This window comes from Penicillium chrysogenum (genome assembly GCF_028827035.1).
Source record: "Penicillium chrysogenum strain IBT 35668 chromosome Unknown utg000005l_segment0_segment0, whole genome shotgun sequence".
Classification (NCBI taxonomy): domain Eukaryota; kingdom Fungi; phylum Ascomycota; class Eurotiomycetes; order Eurotiales; family Aspergillaceae; genus Penicillium; species Penicillium chrysogenum.
Genome location: NW_026622753.1, coordinates 3,185,588 through 3,205,004, shown reverse-complemented (window position 1 = coordinate 3,205,004; position 19,417 = coordinate 3,185,588). Strand labels below are relative to the sequence as shown.

General features: G+C 50.5%; 6 protein-coding genes across 6 annotated transcripts; 2 read left to right on the top strand and 4 right to left on the bottom strand.

Annotated features, from left to right (window-relative positions):
• Window positions 1–552: 552 nt before the first annotated feature.
• Window positions 553–3,789, top strand: N7489_009600 (putative capsular associated protein; the record flags this gene model as incomplete). Its single annotated transcript, XM_056715350.1, has 6 exons — window positions 553–619; window positions 682–1,001; window positions 1,066–1,479; window positions 1,534–1,686; window positions 1,741–2,165; window positions 2,217–3,789. The coding sequence occupies 6 exons, from the start codon at window positions 553–555 to the stop codon at window positions 3,787–3,789; spliced, it is 2,952 nt and encodes a 983-aa protein (XP_056562972.1).
• Window positions 3,790–4,327: 538 nt separating this feature from the next.
• On the bottom strand, window positions 4,328–5,560 carry N7489_009599 (glycoside hydrolase family 16 protein; the record flags this gene model as incomplete). Its single annotated transcript, XM_056715349.1, has 3 exons — window positions 4,328–5,072; window positions 5,150–5,382; window positions 5,435–5,560. 3 exons carry the CDS (start codon window positions 5,558–5,560, stop codon window positions 4,328–4,330), a joined length of 1,104 nt encoding a protein of 367 aa, XP_056562971.1.
• A 1,668-nt stretch (window positions 5,561–7,228) lies between these two features.
• On the bottom strand, window positions 7,229–12,141 carry N7489_009598 (CORVET complex membrane-binding subunit VPS8; the record flags this gene model as incomplete). The annotated part of the gene is made up of 3 exons (XM_056715348.1): window positions 7,229–11,301; window positions 11,355–11,787; window positions 11,839–12,141. The coding sequence occupies 3 exons, from the start codon at window positions 12,139–12,141 to the stop codon at window positions 7,229–7,231; spliced, it is 4,809 nt and encodes a 1,602-aa protein (XP_056562970.1).
• Window positions 12,142–13,228: 1,087 nt separating this feature from the next.
• Window positions 13,229–14,446, bottom strand: N7489_009597 (uncharacterized protein; the record flags this gene model as incomplete). Its single annotated transcript, XM_056715347.1, has 1 exon — window positions 13,229–14,446. The coding sequence occupies one exon, from the start codon at window positions 14,444–14,446 to the stop codon at window positions 13,229–13,231; it is 1,218 nt and encodes a 405-aa protein (XP_056562969.1).
• Window positions 14,447–16,126: 1,680 nt separating this feature from the next.
• On the top strand, window positions 16,127–17,169 carry N7489_009596 (uncharacterized protein; the record flags this gene model as incomplete). The annotated part of the gene is made up of 2 exons (XM_056715346.1): window positions 16,127–16,751; window positions 16,808–17,169. The coding sequence occupies 2 exons, from the start codon at window positions 16,127–16,129 to the stop codon at window positions 17,167–17,169; spliced, it is 987 nt and encodes a 328-aa protein (XP_056562968.1).
• A 498-nt stretch (window positions 17,170–17,667) lies between these two features.
• N7489_009595 (uncharacterized protein) lies at window positions 17,668–18,834 on the bottom strand (the record flags this gene model as incomplete). The annotated part of the gene is made up of 1 exon (XM_056715345.1): window positions 17,668–18,834. The coding sequence occupies one exon, from the start codon at window positions 18,832–18,834 to the stop codon at window positions 17,668–17,670; it is 1,167 nt and encodes a 388-aa protein (XP_056562967.1).
• Window positions 18,835–19,417: the final 583 nt, after the last annotated feature.

The following is a 19,417-nucleotide window of genomic DNA, read 5'->3' as shown; positions in this document are numbered from 1 at the left end:
TTCTTTCTGATGAGCCCGCGCAATATAACGCCTCTGGGACAAAACCAGCTGACTGTCAGGAGCTATAACAGGGTTGAGCACGGTGGCTGCAGATCTTCCGCCACTCATTGGCAAGATACCCATCAGAAATACAAGCAATCAAGGCAGGGCATGTCGTTACATGCGGCAGCAGAAAGCCCAACCGTGAAATACATCATAACCCGCCCGTTGACGCAACCCTAATGGATCAGCAGTCCGGATTGCCTCTGATTAGCTGCCAGCGGATCAGAGGGCCCTCCGGGCCCTGGCCCTGCTTTTTTCCATGTTTCGAACACTGACAATCTCCTGAAGATCCACAGAAGGTAAATCTTCTGTCTTTTGTCTTGTTACCCTTTCAACAGTCCGTTCATTCTTGAAATCACAGCGATGGACTGGGACGCTTTAGAGCGACCATAAAACGACTGGCGCAGTATGATCCAATTATCTTCCGATCTCGGGCTGAAGCTCTGTGTGGGGTGAGTACCTAGCAAGCTATCTCACATTATTGAAAACTTAAGCTCACGATCGCATTCCATGAGCAGAATATTCCTTTTGAGCTCGCTATTCCTTACTACCTCCTACAATACCACATACGCTTTCGGTGAGTCGTCGCCGTGGGTATCAATGTCGTTCTCCAACTTGATCTGACTGTTGCGCCAATAGACCGCCCCATCAGTACATCTGTTCTGGTCTGCTTCCTCACGGGGCTCACTCTCTTGGTATGGAGTCGGTTCGTTTCAGTGGGGTCGTCGCCATCGTCGCCAACAAGTAAACGGCCCGCTATCCCCCTTGCGGAACAATTTGAGCTTCCTTCCCGCGCATCAACCTCCTCTTTCGCACTGGGCGATGTCGAGACTCGCCCTCGGGCACGGTTCCAACCCTGGTGGATAAAGCTCGCTCTTTTGTTGGGCTTGTGTGGCTTGCGGATCGAGTCGTTCCGCCAAGTAACCCGGAATACTGAATGCGCACCCGCTGGATACGCTGTAAGTTGCCGGATACCTTGGTTATCCATTGATTTTCATGCGACTAACACGGTGTCTTTGGCAGTACGCTATTCCTTTCGTCATCTCGCTTTATGACTACTGGCGCAACCATAGATCGCGACAAGTAGACAGATATGTCCCTACCCAACGATTCGAAAAGCTGCCGCTGCAGGTAGTCTACTCTGTTTCTCGCCGGAGCTTCTATTATCTTACGCAAAGTCGCTTCAGAGGTTTGATCGCGGCCGCATTTTTGTCGATTGGTGGTCTCTTCGCTTCATCGTTCTCGGCTGGGACTCGATCAACCTATGTCTGTCCGATCGTATTACATAGCGCATCGCGCCTTCGATCATACAGGCTGTTCAACCTGTTTGCTGATTCTATCTTACTTATCGGTATTACCGAGCTATGTCGGATTGGCGCTCAATTCGATGATGCGCGCAGAAAACGAGCTTTGACGTTCCTTGGAACTGGTCTCTTGGTAAGTGGATAGCTACGATTGTGTTGGGACTATTTGTTCTGATAGTATTCCTAGGGTCTTTCTTTGGTCTGGAGTGTTATATCATTCTGGGTACCAGATAGCTCTCCTGAACTTGCCGGCCAACCCATGTTGGATCTAGAGTATTCGCGCGGCGCTTTCAGCCAGTCCGTGCTGGTTGTAATACTGGTATTGTCGGCCTGGCACATGGTTGGTCTTCCCAGCTCTCTATACTTATTTCTCTATCGGTGCTGATTCTTCTAGTTGCCGCATTTCGACATCCTTGGAGTGTCAATCATAGGCGGTTTCGTGGTCGTATACTTCTCCTCTTTATCGGCCCTCACCGAACCATCACCCTTCCCATTTATCTCCCTAACTCACGCTGTTCTCCCGTTGGCTGCATCTTTGACGGGTACCCTTCTATTTCTTCTGGCGCGTGTGGTTCATGATGAAGAGCCAAAATTATACCGAACCAACGTTGCGATCCAAATATTGTTTGCCGTGTTATTTGGGATTAGTCTCGTTTTCGCAGTGAGCAAGCATCGTCTTGAGGATATGCACCCGATTGAATTCCTGATCAGTAATGGGCAAATTCAACATCACAACTATGTCGCCCAGGCGGCTAAGAGCAAGACCCTTGGAGATGCTGTCACCGAATACCGGAGGCGGTATAACCAGCACCCACCACCGTATGCTCTAATACCCACGTTTGTCGCACAACTCAACTAATATTCGTTTAGGGGCTTCGACGAATGGTATCGATATGCCACTAGCCGATCGTCAGCTATCATCGATGATTTCGATCAGATCTACCATGACCTACTTCCCTTCCGAGCGCTGGCTCCAGAGCACATCCGCGCAATGACACACGAACTGGCCACAAACCCTTTCAACGACCTCGGTGGGATCAGAATTCGCAATGGCACGGCCATGGTGCAAGAAGGCATCAAACCGACCCATGCATGGATGGTGGCGGGTGCTGCGGACATGATGAAAGACTTCGCCAAATATCTCCCAGATATGGACTTGGTATTCAATCTGAATGATGAACCACGTGTTGCAGTTCCCTGGGAGAAAATATCGATGCTGAAGGGGCAGACTGGGATGCAAGAAATGATCCCTGAAAACCGCGTGGTGCAGACTTGGTCGACCAACCGAGAGGAGGGCTGGGCCCCGATTGAACCGGCCGATCAAACCAACATTACCGTATTCACTGACGGAGCGTGGAGGGGTGTTTTCGACCCTTATGTGAGCGCTGTCTGTCCGCCTTCATCAAAGGCGCGCTCTCAGCGAATCTGGAATCGCCATGACATATGTCTGTCGTGCGTGGCTCCCCATTCCATGGGCCAATTCCCCCTGGACTTCAATCTCGCTTCCGAAATCTGCCACCAACCTGACCTTGCCTTCCTCCATGGTCTCTTAATCTCCCCGGCTTCATTCAAAGTGTCGCAGGAACTTATCCCGGTATTCAGCCAGAGTGCTCTCACCGGATTTAACGACATCCTCTTCCCAAGTCCATGGAACTACATCGAGAAGGTAAAATATCAACCCACAAAGGAACACCCAGATCCAGAATACGGCCACAAAAAGAACTCCCTCTACTGGCTTGGCAGCACGTCAGAAGGCGTCAGCCGCTTCGGCGAGTGGAAAGGCATGCCACGCCAGCGCTTCGCGCACCTAATAAACAACAACACCAACAACCAAGTCTCCATCCTCCTCCCAGCAGACCCAAACGAAAACTCGTTCCGCTACGAAATAATGGACGGCAGCGCCCCAACCTCGGATCTACATCTCCAAACGGCCGTGCACCTCGCCGACCCAATCGTCCGCTGCGGCGACTGCGACGAACAAGCCGCAGAATTGAGCACCGCAGGCTGGGCAGATTTCCAAGCACACTGGTCGCATCGCTTCCTCTTCGACCTCGACGGCGCAGGCTTCAGCGGCCGCTTCCTTCCCTTCCTGCACAGCCACAGCCTGCCCCTCAAAACAGGTCTCTTCCGCCAGTGGTTCGACTCCCGCGTCACCTCGTGGCTGCATTTCGTCCCTGTCGATATCCGTCTTCATGGGCTGTGGAGTACACTTGCGTACTTTGCAGGCGTGCCTGCTCCCGCGTCTGAGGAGAATGGTCCTAATGCCCCGAAGATGCGTATGAAGGCGCATGATCGGCAGGGGAAGTGGATTGCGGAAGAAGGACGGAAGTGGGCAAACACGGCGTTGAGGAAGGAGGATATGGAAATTTACTTCTTTCGGTTGCTCTTGGAGTGGGGTCGGCTTACGGATGATCAGCGCGATGTTCTTGGGTTTGGGCATTGATTTTGGTGCAATTGCATAAATTTCGGGGTTGAGGGTAATGTTAATGTTAATATGAATGTCAATAGATGCATATATTCAAATATCTAATCTTGTCTTGTCTGATTCATTCCACGTACAGATGCTGAAGATCTTACCTTATGCCCGAGGTTGTATAGCCATCGTAGATCTACCCAGCGATTACAGTTCAGATGATATCTCTAAATGTCTTAAAAAAACAGAATAAGAACCATGCTCATGATCATCATTGCCATTTCTCATTTCATCGTCGAGATGGAAGGGTATCCACAAAGTTATCGTCAAAGCATAAAGCATAAAGCGTATCAAACGCGCTCGTCCTCCCATAGCCGTGGACTAGCACAGGCGATTGGAGACCAGACGAGTAAAGAGACCATAAAACGAATGGAAATCAAGAGAAGCATACCGAAAAAGAAAGGGTAAATCACGATCGAAATCGCAATCGAAATGCAAAACAGATCAAACCCATAACGCTCTCAACGCAGAAAACAATCCATCCACCCAGCACCATCACCATCACCACCTAAGCATGGCCATGTCCACGCTTGTGACGATAATGCTCCCGACGATGCTTCATCGAAGCCCTAGCGGAGAGACCATACCACGTCGAGGGATCCCAATTAACACCGACCTCATCCCCAGCACCCACGTCCTCACCCTCAGCACCACCCTTAGAACTAGCCGCATCCTGATAAACCTTAAGCGACCGCACACGCCAATAACTCTCCTGGAAAGCGGTGGGGTTATTCTGCACGTAGTCGACACACGACCAGGCGCGGCTGGCACAACTCGACGAACCCCAAACCGAGCCCGCCCAATCTCCACAGAAGGTGATATCAAAGACGATCTGCAGATCATTGAATTTCGAGTCGATATTGCAGCCGCCGGCAAATCGTGCTGAGGGCGTGCCCCAGCCTGCTGGGTTGGGATTTCCGGATGAGATATCGGCCGGCACGGCGTAGGATGGGAAGAACCAGACTGATATGGCGGAGCCGGTCCATTCGGTGGCGTAGACGCCGCCTCCGACATTGTTGAAACCTGTACCGTAGGACTGAGTGCTGCCGTCTTGGATTACGCAGCCGCTGTTTGCGGATTGCCCGGGGGCTTGGATGTAGCAGTTTGGTGTCTCGAGGTTTCCTGTGAAGCCGCTGTTGTTGATTGTGCACCCGTTGCTGGTGTGCAGGGCCACTTGGTTTTGGGTTTGCTCGTTCACACCTTCGATAATGTCGATTTCGCCGTTGTTGGGCCAGTTGGGGCCGAGCATCCAGCTGCACGAGTTAGACTGTTCTTCTTTATCCTTCTTTCCTATTCCTAGGAAAGAGGAATTGGGATGTGGGCTTCTTACAAGGCAGGCCAGGTGCCGCATGTGCTGCTGGGCATATGGGCCAGGTCGAGAATAACAAGACCATGCTTGTAGGTGGCAGTACTCTCCAGGCGGACGCTCTGGCGACCAGGTCTGGTGGCGGTGTTGGCGTGGTCGACACCGATGTAGACGCCGTTGCCCGTGTTGATGAGACCGTTGCGCGAAGCAGTGCTACGGTCGACGTAGCTCACAAAGCCATTGGTGGGGTCGGTGTCCTATACATTGAATGAGATTTGTAGGTAAGACAAAAGGTTGGGATTAGCATACCGTGAAGAAGTTGAACTTGTCAAAAAAAGAGTCGGAGGCACCATAGTCGTCGCGCAGCGTGTATGCCGCGGAGGATACCTGAGCCAACAAGGCCAGAGCGGGCAGGATGGTCGAGAAAACATGCATTGTGCCTAAATTCTAGGGTCGTTGTAGGATCTTTGCAAGGAGAAAGAGAAATTGGAAACAGGAAGTCTGTCAAAGACTGGAGAAGGTCAAGTATTCCAGATACTGACCAAAATGGTAAAGAACAATAGGACGAAAGGAATGAATACAGATGAATAGAAAGAGACAATAGATATAAGCACAATATATATAAATGGTAGATATTGACCCCTCGCAAACGGGGGAGGTGTGATCGATTTTATATTTGAGACGACTCCACTCCCCCAGGAAAAGGACAAACGGAAAGATAATTTTAATTAATTTAATTAAATAAGGAAGAAAAAGAAAGAAAAAGAAAAAGAATGGAACAACGTGATACATCCACCAGACACTACAATCGAAGACATGCGGCAAAAGGGGGGATGTTGAAACACCTACGAAATATCAGTCTGACATCTCCGAGCCATGAATCGGTGCTGTTAGTAAGCCATTTAGATAGGGCTTTCTGATTGAACTAGTCTAGTCTGGAATGTATTCATATTAACATTTAGAGTAGACTGCACGGCAATATAACCCTGTGTCTATACACCTGAGCAGTACCTAGGTATACAAGATAGTAGTCTAATCGGGTTTAACAATATCGGATCCATGGATATCTCAAGCGCTAAAACCAACCTTAAATGTTTCGGATTTATAGAAAAAGAACACAAACACAAGAGAAAAAGAAGATCAAACCAGTGCTGTAACTATCCAGAGCCAATCAGAATGGTTACCGCCAACATCTAAGGTTTGTATAGTAGCAAAAGGGAAAAGTAGGACGGCGATAGGCCAACGACTGTTTGAAGGATCTCGGCCATCAAGCTTTTTTGGGCTTTTTGAGGCTTTATTTTATTTTCTTTTTATGTTTCACCTGTCGCCTGTTCTTCGACAAGTGAAGAGTCAGATCCGGAATCTGAGAAGTAGAAATATGAAGTGGACTATTGGAATCCAGTTGTGATCACCAGGTCTCTCGACCACTTTAAGGTACTCAAACATAAGTAGCCGTGCATACAGATATGCCCGTGCCAATACTTAGTTCTATGTACCTCCGTAAATGATCAGTTCGCACGGAGATCCTACCCAGAGCCGATACCGAAGATGCTGAAATGACAGTGTCATCCTGAGAATCACCAAACCCATACACCATCTGTCGTAGATCACTGCCAAAAGTAAAGAACACCAGACCACCTATCGAAATAACACGATCACACAGTCCAGAACTGACCTGGACATAACACGAAAAGGGAAAAACAACAACGTGCCATATCTGAACCCTGCAACAGGGCCGAATGATAATCCGGAGTAGGGATCCTCATCCGATCACATTGGGAGTACAGGTTGTGCCAAGCGTGTGTCATGAAGAATGAGCTGAACAGCCGAAGCGGAGAACTTATCACCTGTTCCCACGGAAGACAGAAGTATTAGTAGAGATGTCCTCTAGCAGGGATAGACCTGGCTCTAATATCACATTACATTAAAGTTCGGTGTTAAAAAAGAAGAAAAGTGAGAATGGCTATATGCAAGAGGATCGTGTCTCATCTAGGGATACCCCCGAACAGCCTATAATAGGAAAAAGCAAAGAGATAGGAAAAACGTAACAAAAGAATATCCCTAGACACAAAGGAAATAATCATCCCCACCGTCCCTCAGAAACTATGTACAGGTCGGGCAGAACAGCTCGGCCCCTGTCCAGTCGGGCAAATGGTCGCGCCGAAACGCGGTCTCAGCGGGTCGGGCCCTGGCACTGATAGCGTCCAGCACGCAGCGTCGGTGGTAGAGGTGTCGGCAGGCGAAAACGACAACGGGTTCTGGGGGGCTGTCTGCGACTGTAGTCGCAGTGCTAGATCCTGCCCCAGCCTCAGCGTGGCAATGCTCGTGATCATGGTCAGCGTTCGCACCAGACATACCACCACGATCGCCATGCTCGCGATGAGCGAGGACATGTGCGTGTCCATGCGCACCGCCCGCATCTAGATGGGACATATGACCAACTCCGACATCAGCAGCCTTGCCCTTCCCGCGGTCGGACGGGTTGTAGCCGTCCTCATTGCGCCTCGCGATGCGATGGGCGTAGACCTCGGCGCGTCGCGCTTCCCATGCGGACCAATGCGCTTCGCCAACGCTGGGGCCCCAGATGCGGCTGCGGCAGATTTCGCAGACGTGGCCGCGGGGCCGCCAGCCTTGCTGGCGTAGACGGGAGACTTCGTCGACGTGGACGAAGAGGTCGCGGTCAAGCATGCCGTTTGCGAGGGTTAGGAGAGACTTCTCGTAGGAGTAGGCGGAGAAAATGGAGGCTAGCACGGCGCGCAGCTCGAGGAGGGAGGGGGACCAGGTTGCGGCGCGGGTGAGGAATGCGCGTAGAATGCGGAGGAAGGATATGTCTGTTCGTTCGGTTGTGGTTGGGCTGCTTTTTACTGTGCTTGCTAGGAGGGCTGTGAAGACTTGCTGGACGAGGGCGCGGAACGCTGTTGTTAGGCGGCCGCTTTCGCCAGCGAGGGAGTCTGTTGGTTGGGCGGGGAGGCTTATTTGGGCGTTGTTCCCTTGTATGAAGGCGAAGACATTGCTTGCGATGCGGACCACGGCTTCGATGTGGTCGAGCCAGAGGAGTTCGTCGAAGGCTAGAGGCTGGTCAAGGGTTGGCGCATTGCGTTTGCCGTTGGTGCTTCCTGTGCGAGACTGCTTGGCTGTCTTAGTTTGGCCCTGGCAGAGCCACGTTCCGACGCCAGCATACTTGTTCAGTGACTCGATCAAGTCGTCGATTGCCTCGGCAGTAGTCGCTGAGTCGGGGCTATCGCGCACGCTCTGGAGAATGCCTACCAGACCGGATTCGAGGGTGCCCAAGTGCGCGACAAGACGGTCAAGGGCCTCGCGGACTTGGCCCTGTCGGGCGAGGAGGATGACGGCAGCATCGATGGCTCCGCTTTCCTCGATGGATGGGAGCAGTTCCTCCAGGTGGATGTCACCGACTCGCAATCCGTCAACGAAATCTGCGACATGAGACGGGTTGTATTTGCACAAGAGCTGCACGTAGCGCTCGATCATCCAGTTTTCAACACCGGGCGAATATCTGGTGTCTGCAGTTTGAGCCTGCGGCTCGACTAGGACTAGCAAGTACTGATACTGTTTCTGGGGATCGTCTTCTAGAACCCGCAAAAACGTAGAGTGTGTGTCCGGGGCCAGGTCTTGCATCGTCCGTGCAGCGTGCGTCACATCAATTGCAGCTATCTCCCGGGCATGCTCCTTGACTACGTCCACTACATCGCGTCTCTGTTTCTTGCTAAGCCCGGAGCTTGGACGGAGGCAGTCCTGTAGGCAGGTGAAGATAGCGTCGCGGTCGCTCGGATCCTCCAGGTAAGTCATAACCAACAGGGGATATTGCTTCTCCGAGCGGTAGGTCGACTTGAGAATCCGGAAAAAGCGTGCCTCTTTAAATAGAGGGATCATGCTCTGGATATCTGGTGGGTGATAAAAGGACAGCAGATACTCTGCACTCAATTCGCAATCCTCTGCCATTTCCTGCTCGGGATATTGGCATACACGCACCAGAACCTGATGGAGGGTTGTGCCAGAAAGGAGAATATACTGAGGATATTTAGGAAGATTGCGCGCAACAAACATATCCAGGTAGATGGTATCAAAAGGCGTGAAAAGATCGCCGGTCATGACTTGCAGCAAAATGCTGACGAGGTACTGCCGATTGATCAACATGTCCGACGTCGAGATATCCTCGCTCTCAGGCTCATTTAGGAAGCTGTCCTCAAATGCCTCGTTGAGCATGCTCATGAAGCTGGAAGCATCAAACTTGAGCATGGCTCGAAGCTGAGAGAAGGAGTCTGCCTCGTTGGTATCTCCAGGTACCGTACCTGACACACGGCCAGAGAAGAGGAATTGGTACAAGTCTGTTTTGGCTCGTGTGGCTTCAGCCTCATCCATGTCGTCTCCGGTGGGATAGATGCGACCAGTCAAGATAAATGACAAATAGGGAAACATCTTCATCGCATTGTTCTGCCGTCTCATTTCAATCGCATAGTCACCGTTGACCAAGGGCTGAGGCTGGGAAGGAATCATATGTAGTAGTTCTTCCAGTGGTCCAACATAATCCATCAAACAGCGGTTCCATACATATATAAAGGCATCGTAAAGATTGTGCTGCTTACACAGCGTGGTGACTTGATCGATGTCCATTGTGGTAGTATCAAGAAGACAGATGATCTCCTCCAAGCGACCGGCCGAGTGAGTTCCAATGAAATGGTTAATCAACGCCTTGACCGCGATCGGAGGTAGTGATCGCAGAGTTCCATCGACGATGCGTGGTTCGAGGGCATCCAGGAAAATGCCCGCCGAATCTTGCTCCTCATACCAGTTGAAGACTTCCTCCCATAGGAACTCTTCGTCGCTCATGTAGACACAGGCCGCGATAGAAACTTCTGCAAGCTCCTCCAGCTGCTGGTTCTCTAGTCGGCCATTGCTTGCTTCGGAATTTCGACCAAAAGCATACTTGAGGGATGCGGAGATCATTTCCAAAAGCTTTTCTTGCACAATGGGCTGTCGCAAAACATCCTCTTCCGGGAGCCCAACCGTCAGCTTTTCCGATTCGCCCGTATAGTAAGAAGTTGCTAGTCGAATGGCCCCAATGAAGTCACCGGCCTCCATAAGCGCCAGCAAGCGATCGGCCCAATTTGAGAGATTGCCTACCAGGGCTTCGTTATAACCAAGCAAGAACAAGCGCCCTTTATAAGAACGGAAACTCATATGGAATGCATCTGCTACTACTCCATGCATCGAGTCATCCTCCTCGTCAAGCTGTTCAACTAGCGAATGAAGCTGTGACGAGAAGAGATCAGTGTGATATATGTGTCTGTTGGCGAGATCGACTGAGTCGGTAACATGCATGGAATAATCCTCGATTATGAGTAGCCGCTGCGTTATTGTGAACACCGCGAGCACTGAACGACTGAGCCACTGAACAGCCACAATGGCTTCATCTGCTCTCCATCTGCTGCGCGCTCTGAAGACAAGACTGGGAGGCTTGTCTTTGTCTGCAGGTTCGTCCGACTCGGCCTCTGAGACTTCGAGAACAGTCAAAACATTTGACCAGCAGTAGACAAGCTTCGTGTTTGAAGTTTGGGTGTCTTTTCCCTTCAGTCGAATAGCTGGAAACCATGCCAAGGCGCCGGTCAAAGCACTGTGCGCGGGAACTTCTTTGGGTCTCGGTGCTTTGTGCTGGGTTTGTGCCACTGGTGTGGTGGACACAATAACAAGAAGATAGGGTGTCAGCATAGCAACGAGGCCCAAAGAATCGGTGGGTTGCTCTACGTTGCCGAGTGGCAGAGGAGAGAAAGCAAGAACAGAGCTAGGCTTCCGCCGCTTGACCTCTGCCGCTGCCTGGGGATATCGACCTAGAATTCGAGTGGTCTTGACTGTTCGCCCTACTGCACCCATTCCTCTTGTTGCCAGGTGTGAGAACGACATGCCCCGTGTGTCAGCCGAGACCAGCGCGGTTCGTCTGTTGCCAAGAAAGCCGATATGAATGACCGCAGATCCTGAAAGATGACCATCAGATATTCTAGTCTCGGTTTGATTGGCCGGGATTGGCGGGATATGAAGGAAAGGCTTTGCTGAGCGCGAAATTTCCCAGGTAAAGATATCGCCCGAGTCATGACCCCCAGCAACGGTAGAATGGTCTGTGGAAAGTGCTAGAGATGTAACAGCACCACACTCAACGGCTAGGCGATCATCAGTACAATGAGCCAGAGGTCGTAGAATTCTCTTGACAAACCTGGTGTACCCGTTCCGATAATAGTCTTCAGGCTTTGCTGATAGTCGAACACGAGAATAATACCCTTGGACGTGCCTATTACAATTGACGTGGATACCGCAAGGCAAGTTGGCCGTCCGAAATTGCGCTTCCCGATTTCCGAGAACGCCTGCCCGGTGATCTTCCGCAGCTTCGTCCATCGCACAACTTCCCAAGGCCCCTGGAGCGGTTCGGCTTCGGTTTCCGGAGTCGGGGAAAGCTGGCTGGTTATCGAAGACTGCCGGGAGTGAAGATGTGCTAGGAATGGCGAGCCGGCTCTCGACACACTTTGCGGGGATGAGGACAACCGGGACTGGAAGCGAAGGTCAAAGGGGCGACGGGCCGGGCTTGGGCTGACTCGCGGAGATCCGCGGAGCGCGAGAGGACTGCTACTCAAGGAGGACGGAACAGAGCCCTGTAATTAATCAGCTAGCTATCCAGATTATGCGCCAATCGTACCACTAACATGTAGCGATGGGGAATCGTCGGGGTTTGACCCAGTTCCATCCACGCTCCCTGTCGCGGTCCAGTCCGCATGCCGCGGCGGAGGGGTTTCTGGGTAACTGAGATAATTCCGTCGCGCTGTCTTCTCGGAATCCTGGTCCTCCGCATCGTCTATCGTGTCCAATTCCTCTTCCGCTGGTTCCTGCGGGGAAGGTAAGGTTTGATCGAGGGCGCCATGGTCGGGTTGTCTGGGATCGTCTTCCTGGCCTAGGTCAAGCTCATCTTCGCGCGACCAACCCTCACTGCCCTCAGCCATCGAGCTCATGAGCGAGATCTCCGAATGACCATTGCTCCGCGTTATGTAGCTTGGGTGGAGACGAGGCCGAATCAGCGAAGGCGTGTTGCGGGAGGACGATTGTCGAGTTGATTAGGAGGTTCGGGTAATAGGAGGGGGATTATGGGGTACTGCAATATAGCCCTGGAGACCAAATGGAGTTGTCGAGCTTGAGGGGTATGAACACAGTGGAGAATGTGAGTTCGGAGCTCCGTTGGGTCGGGGCCGTTTTAGGGGCGGAACACCAGCCACAAGTGGCTGCCAGGTACATCCACATGTCGGCGATCTATTTCTCTCTTGCCAATCCACAACAGCTCGAGACCTACGAAGTAACTATCTTTCTCCTTTTTTGCTTCATCGTGCCCATCTTAACACAATTACACATTCAAGCAAACTTCAACTCATTTTAATCAACCGCAGAAATACTACCACTCGCGTAGCCCCGTCCCACTCGTCTGCTAAATATTGATTCCGTCGTCGTCCCGATCACAGAAAGCTAACTAGGGTTAAAACTAGAGTTCAAGGGCGAGATAATATAAGGTCTGATAAATAAAGGCTTCTCACCTAGTCCGGGTAACGGCAGATTAAAACAACGCTGAGGGGAAACAACTCGGATCAAGACTATCGATGTCGACAGAGCACCAACGAAGGAGGAAATGGACAAGATTGTAAACATAAACAGCGAGGTGATGTTCCAAGGCTCTGGATTGGTAGGTTCCAATAGTGAGAGCATCTGTACTATATTATAGGTCCTATACTTCTGTTTCAACTTTCGATATTTCATATGTCCCCTAATGTCTTATAATCCATGTACAACACATGCAGTAGCGCTTTCTCGAGAAGAGTGTATATTACCAAAATCCGAAAAGCCCGCCCGATATCATAAAAATCTAGTGTAATCCGCGAATATTAATAGGTCGTTTGAACTAGACTTCGGCGTGTGTGGAGGCTGTACTAGGAGTTGAAGCCCACTGGAAGAGGGGATCGTTCGAAAGACACTCCATCGCGGCTCTTTCCAAAATCCATCGCAATCTCCAGCATGGATACGGCGGTGCAGTGTCAGATGGAAGGTTAGGCATTATCCAACAATAACCAGGTTGTGTATCGAAATGCAAGTCGAACAATTCAAGATCTCCGAGTGGCCCAAAGTTTCCATAAGGCTTTGCTGACTTGATATCAGATACGAGGAAATTCCCCCCCAACCAGGTCGGAATGAACTCCAATCTTTTTCGCGGGACATCTTTGCGATTATTCCCTCCGTATACTCCTTGTCCAGGCGTCCGGATACTTCCTGAAGAGACTGGGCAACATTGCAGACCCGCCAAATATCCTCCGCCCCTACCTGACTGAGAGACTCCGGGACATGAATATTTTGCAAGGATTCGGGCGGGGGATGCGCATAGCCATCACACTTGACTTGGGTGGCGCCGATAGTACTGCCAAGATATCCCCGACGTAAATTGAGTGCCTTTCGAAGATTTTCCACAATGAACATATCGGATGAGAGGTGCGGCTCATCGGGGAAAGCCCTCAGGCGGGCCCGGTTGCTACAGATTCCCAGCAGCGCGCTGACGAGCAAACCCGGTCGAAGAGACGTCTCGGGAAGATCCTTCCTGTACTTCTCGGGAAGAGACTGTAAGGTCGAATTGCAGGCGTCGAGCAGCATGTTTATCTTTTGGCCATCGAATACATGACTAGAACCGATGGGCACTCGACCATAATCTGTGGGTACTTCATCTTCCCTTGTTGTGGTAGGCAAGCTCGTCCATTGAACATCCCGCGGTGCGGCTGTATATGCTACTTGCTCGATATGCTGTCTTATTTCTTCCTGCGCTTGTGTAGTTGTGAACGGACCCGTGGCATTTATATCGCGACAGAATGAGGCGAAAGTACGGAACAAAGCGAAGATCCCTGACCCGTCCATTACTCGGTGATCAAAACACAAGACCAGGTGTACGTTGTCTTCTATTACATGAGCCTTCAGCCGTAGCACAGGAGAAAGGTTACGTGGTGGGGAGACGACTGGGAACGGCATCAAGGAAGTGTTGAATTTCCCATCCACGGTGATTGCGGTGGGCTCCGTATGATGTTGAGTGACTATAACAGGGCACTCTTCAAGCTCGGCAGCGGTGGAAGGCCGCACCTGAAGTGCGTTGCTTTTACCATCTCGCTGGGTAGAGGGTACTACCATGCCACTCAGGAAGGGAAATTTGGAGAACACACAAGATCCTGCATCCTCCATCCGCTGAAGGGCGTCCACACGGTTCTTGCCAACCAAATTAAACGTGAGAGACATAGTAAAATGCCCCGGAGGTGAAAGTTGGTCCAACGGAGTAAGGTTGTAGGGTTGGAACATCTTTGCAGAATCCAATTTTCTCGAAGGTTGGGTTCTTTGACTAAGTCGACTTCGTTGGATGACGGTACTCTGTATAGAGCGAATGTAGATAGGCCTGGTCAAGCGGGGGACGCGATGCATTATCGATACTGGTATGGGCACTTAAATTCTTTGAAAGTCTCGAATTCTGCCTGCGCATTTGGAATAACTCATCCTATATGTAGTTGAGGGATGTTTACTATTCCGTACTACACTTCTCATGCAGGGTATCTGAAAGCGAATTATAGTGCACTTTTTGCGTCGCTCCAAGGTCGAGGAACAGGATTTACTTTTGAGGTGCTGGGGTCATAGCCATTAATGTTGTAGCATTAAACCGAACGTTCCTTTTGGAGGAATGCACTGGGTTGTTCTAGTTCTGTGCTGGTGCATTCTAGCTTTCCCATATAAAGAAAGACAAACGTTTGTATCGGCATGATGAGATAACTTGTATTACAATTAAGCTTGATTAGTACTTTATGCAAAGTACTGCATGAAGATTATCCCTGATTTTCTGTGACGCTAGTCCGATCGAGGATTCCCAACAAGCATTGTTAATGCAGTGATACAATATGAAGGGCCCAAAAAGACACGCGACATAAAACCATGTAACTTTGAATGCACCGGACTTGATTCGGCTTGCCAATGCATATTTGAAGCTTCAGAGGGAAGGTTGTGCGGCAATTGCGTTCGAGACTCGATACCATGAAAGGTACTCTGAATGGATTAAGCAACCCTGAATGTGGTGGGGTAGGTGTACTATCTATCTGGACATAAAGTAGGATATTCGCTCATCATAGCACCGTATCAACTTACCGGTCACTGGTCATGTCAATGACAACCAACCTCCATATTACCTTGATATGCATACTAAGGTCGCATCAGCTATGCAACGAGCCTAATCTCGCCCAAGCAACGATCATCCATGTTTGTGACTGCAACTGGCTCAGCAGTACATCAGGGGATCAGACGATTCGGTAGGGCCAAGAAGCTTTTGCCAGAATGGACATAAAAGGGCTGCTATTTTCTCTTCTAGTGCGATAACTATACTTTATTGCTGCCACGGGACATCATGAAAAGCGTTCATCCTGTTCGGTTCCGAACAATTCACGTTTTACCCGCACAGGAGGTACTAGCGAGGTCATGCAACGCCAAAGATGTCCTATCTCAAATCACTTGAATAAATAGAGAAGACTTAAAATCAAATTATCTGAGGAACACCCCGGAAAGACCGGGGTGACTATCGACGAGGCCTGCTATTGGTGTGTGGTCGCGGTCACGAGACTGGATATTCACGATCATCCATGGAGATTTCACCAGCACTATGTGTTAGATTCGACGTGATTATGGTCAGTTTCAGTTTTCTTTGCTTTAGATTTCTGATTTGGTCATGACCCAACATGTGGAATGTATACAGGAAAGGGCAGCTGATATGACTCTCGCGGGGCAGCTGTTTCTTCTGCGTGACCGGAAGCACCAGGGGTTTATCACGGTATCTACAGGGATAGGAAAAGGAAAAATGCCTGCGAGCATAAAAGGTGGACCAGTGCCCCTTCGCGCCTTCTGGATCAGAACAAAGTATAGCCTAAAGCGAATCAGAGGGCAATGACCAAAATCAACCAACGACTGGCAGGTGCAATGCTGCGTGCTCTCCTATTCCTCCAGCCTGTGCTGGCAGTGTCAGGGACGGACACATTAGTACAGCGAGCATCTCAGTCCTCAGCACATATATCTTCCCCATCGATGTCGACTCGAGCCGCAACATGCAACGGCCACTCAGAGTACTGCACCCGCTCCTACTCGAATATTACATTTATAGGCTCCCACGACTCCGCCTTTGTCGGACCCTTACCCCAGCAGAACCAAAATATCGACATAGAAGCCCAACTCGACATGGGGATCCGGTACCTGCAAGTGCAAACACACCGCTTCGTCATTGATGAGAACGTCATAGAGCTGTGCCATACATCATGCTTGCTCGAAGATGCAGGACCTCTCAAAGAATATTTGGAGACTATCAAAAACTGGTTAGATGCAAATCCGAACGAAGTTGTCACTCTCCTCTTAACAAACGGAGACTCGGTACCAATCACCGAGTTTGGAGACACCTTCTCTAGCAGCGGGATTTCCAACTATGCCTACGTTCCCTCCGAAAATCCGCTATCAATTACAGACTGGCCCACACTGGGTGATATGATCTCCAGCGGAAAGCGATTGGTCGTATTCCTGGGTAAGAAGCACCTGTCATAAATGCATAGACCATACATTGAGACTGATAATTTCCAGACTACGGCGCCGACACTACAAAAGTGAACTTCATTCAAGATGAGTTCGCGTACTACTTCGAGACAGCCTACGGTGTCACAGACGCCTCTTTCCCGAACTGCAGCATCGATCGGCCCTCTGGTGCTGCCGCGACGGGCCGTATGGGCATAGTCAACCACTTCCTTGATGTCGATGTTCTAGGCATAAAGATTCCAGCCCGCCACGAGGCAGACAATACTAATGCTGCGACGGGGCCTGGTAGTATTGGCGCCCAGGCGGCACTATGTGCCGGGCTGTATGGGTATGCGCCTAATGTGGTGCTGGCGGACTTCGTAGATAAGGGGGATGTTATTACGTCCCAGAAGAATCTGAATGGGTTGTAGATCGGGTGTTAGAGTCATGTTGTGGTATAGCCATAAGTATACATATGTACCAATGCCTGGCACTCGAAACCATCCCTTTCCCTATTAGTTCACCACTTGCCGCGTTTTGATCACTAAGTAAAATTGATAATAGAGGCCTACCCAAATGGACGGAAAGTTGTACATGTCAAAGGTTGGTCTAAATAGGAGTTCCAACAGCATCTTCAATACAGCCGACAAGACCTGCTCCCAGAAACTGCGTCCAATTAGGTCCTGCGTGAAATGGTAGAATACGTATGTTCATCATTACAATGGTCGGACCCCTTCTAAATAAAACGGCCTTTCTTGGCTAACCAGTTCTCAACATGGTTGAAGCAAGTGACAACGGTATTTCCAAACTCTCCAGGGAAAGACTCGCAAGCAGTGCAAGTGTCTATAGTGTGCTGAGCACCCTCAACAAAAGCGATGGTGGTGTCATTGCTGCCAGCAGCTAGGTGAAGCTTCTCGGCATTAAGGTACTCATAATGACCGGTCATGCCCATCGTGAGCAGGGGGAACACTAACGCCCCTGATAGAAGCGACGGGCGCAAGGTTGCTGGAAGCATAGTCGATTCCATCTATACCGTCAGCGCGGAGGTTGTAATCGTCTCCGACGCGAATGGCAAACGTCGAGAGGTAGCGCTTGACGGTACTCTTAAGGGCACCGCCCTCCCATTGGTCGGCGAAAGACTTGAAGTTGGCGGGAACACGGACGGAGCGGACGACTTGGGTAGTGGTTCCGTTCTTGTGTAGTAGAGGCCATGCGTGAGTGGTGTGAGCGAGATAGCGAGTATCCTGGGCAAAGAACAGATTGTTGAAACCAATGTACAGGGATGCCGGGACAGTGAAAGGCTCATCATCCGAGTAAGTGCCGTTTCCAGCTTCGATAGCTGCGAGGCGCTCTTGGGCATGCTTGATGATGCGGTTGTTGCGGGCCACAGCTCCACTTTGGAAAGCCTTCTTGAATTCGGCCGTGTAGTTGGAGCGGGTGTTGTTGTTGAAACCGTTGGCAGGGTTGAACACATTTAGCGTCTCGTTGATCTTGGATGGGCTGCTCTCGTCTATGATGGCAGGGCTCAAACTCAAAAATGCCATGGTGGAAAGGCCGTAGTTGGCGTCCAGGAGTATCAAGCCATCAGCAGGCTCGAGATCGTCCATTTCGTCGGAGCATGGGTAGATCTTCTCCGAGCCCTGGCAGGCTGAAGCACCATTCTCTGCAATGCCTTGGTAGGCAGCCATCATGGCACCACCACCGCTATGCCCAAGAATAACAACCTTGTCGATATCGGTTAGGTTGCGCAGATAGGTCATGCCCTGGTTAACATTGGTCATCATGTCCTCGAAGTTGAGATCCGACATGTATCCACTTTTGCTAGCGTCGTTGTTTGCACAGAACACGGTGAAGCCCCGTTCTTGAAGGGCTTCACAAGCGACAAACGAAGTGTAATCCTGTTCCGCATGCATTATGTAGACGGCGATACGTGACTTCGGTCCAGCGACAGAAGGTCGGTAAAGTCCCCCATCGACGCCATCGTCGTCAAAGTCGTGAAGAATCGGCTTTTTCAAAGAGCTCGATGCAAATGCGTGTTGGCCAAAGCCTGTAAAAGATAGAAGGGATGCAAGAGCTACACTCTTAAGAACCTTCATTTTAAAAAGCTCAATCCAAGGCTGTGGTATAAACGAGGCACAACGGAAAGAATGGAGCTGATGGACCAACGAAGTATTTATAGCTCTCTCGAACCCGTAGTAGACTTTTTATCTACAACCCGGCACGTTACAGGGGCGACGGCCTAGGTTCTCCTAAGTCAGTCCATCAATGGTAGAGACGCGTGTTGCCAACGTCTACAACATAGTCCGGAAACAATAAAGTGTAGATCAAGCGTCGCCCCACCCGCCTCCAACAAGTAATTACCTCCGAGGTTATCGTCAGATTCTCACACGTACGGAGTACCTAGGTACCGACTAGTGATCGACAGGTCCCTGCGGAGTTTAGTACTATTTACGACTAGTCCCTTTTCATAATGAGTGAAGGCTTGCAGAATGGCCCTACATTTTAAAGTATAGACTGAAACACTTAACCTAACCCGGGAAAGACTTTAACCTCTACCGAGCATATGCATACACGCCCCTGAACCTGGGACCTGCGGAAAGCTCCAGGAATACAACCTACTAGTCATGCAGCGGCATTGGCTCTATCCCTTGGCTGCACGGCCTTGGATTAGGACCTCGG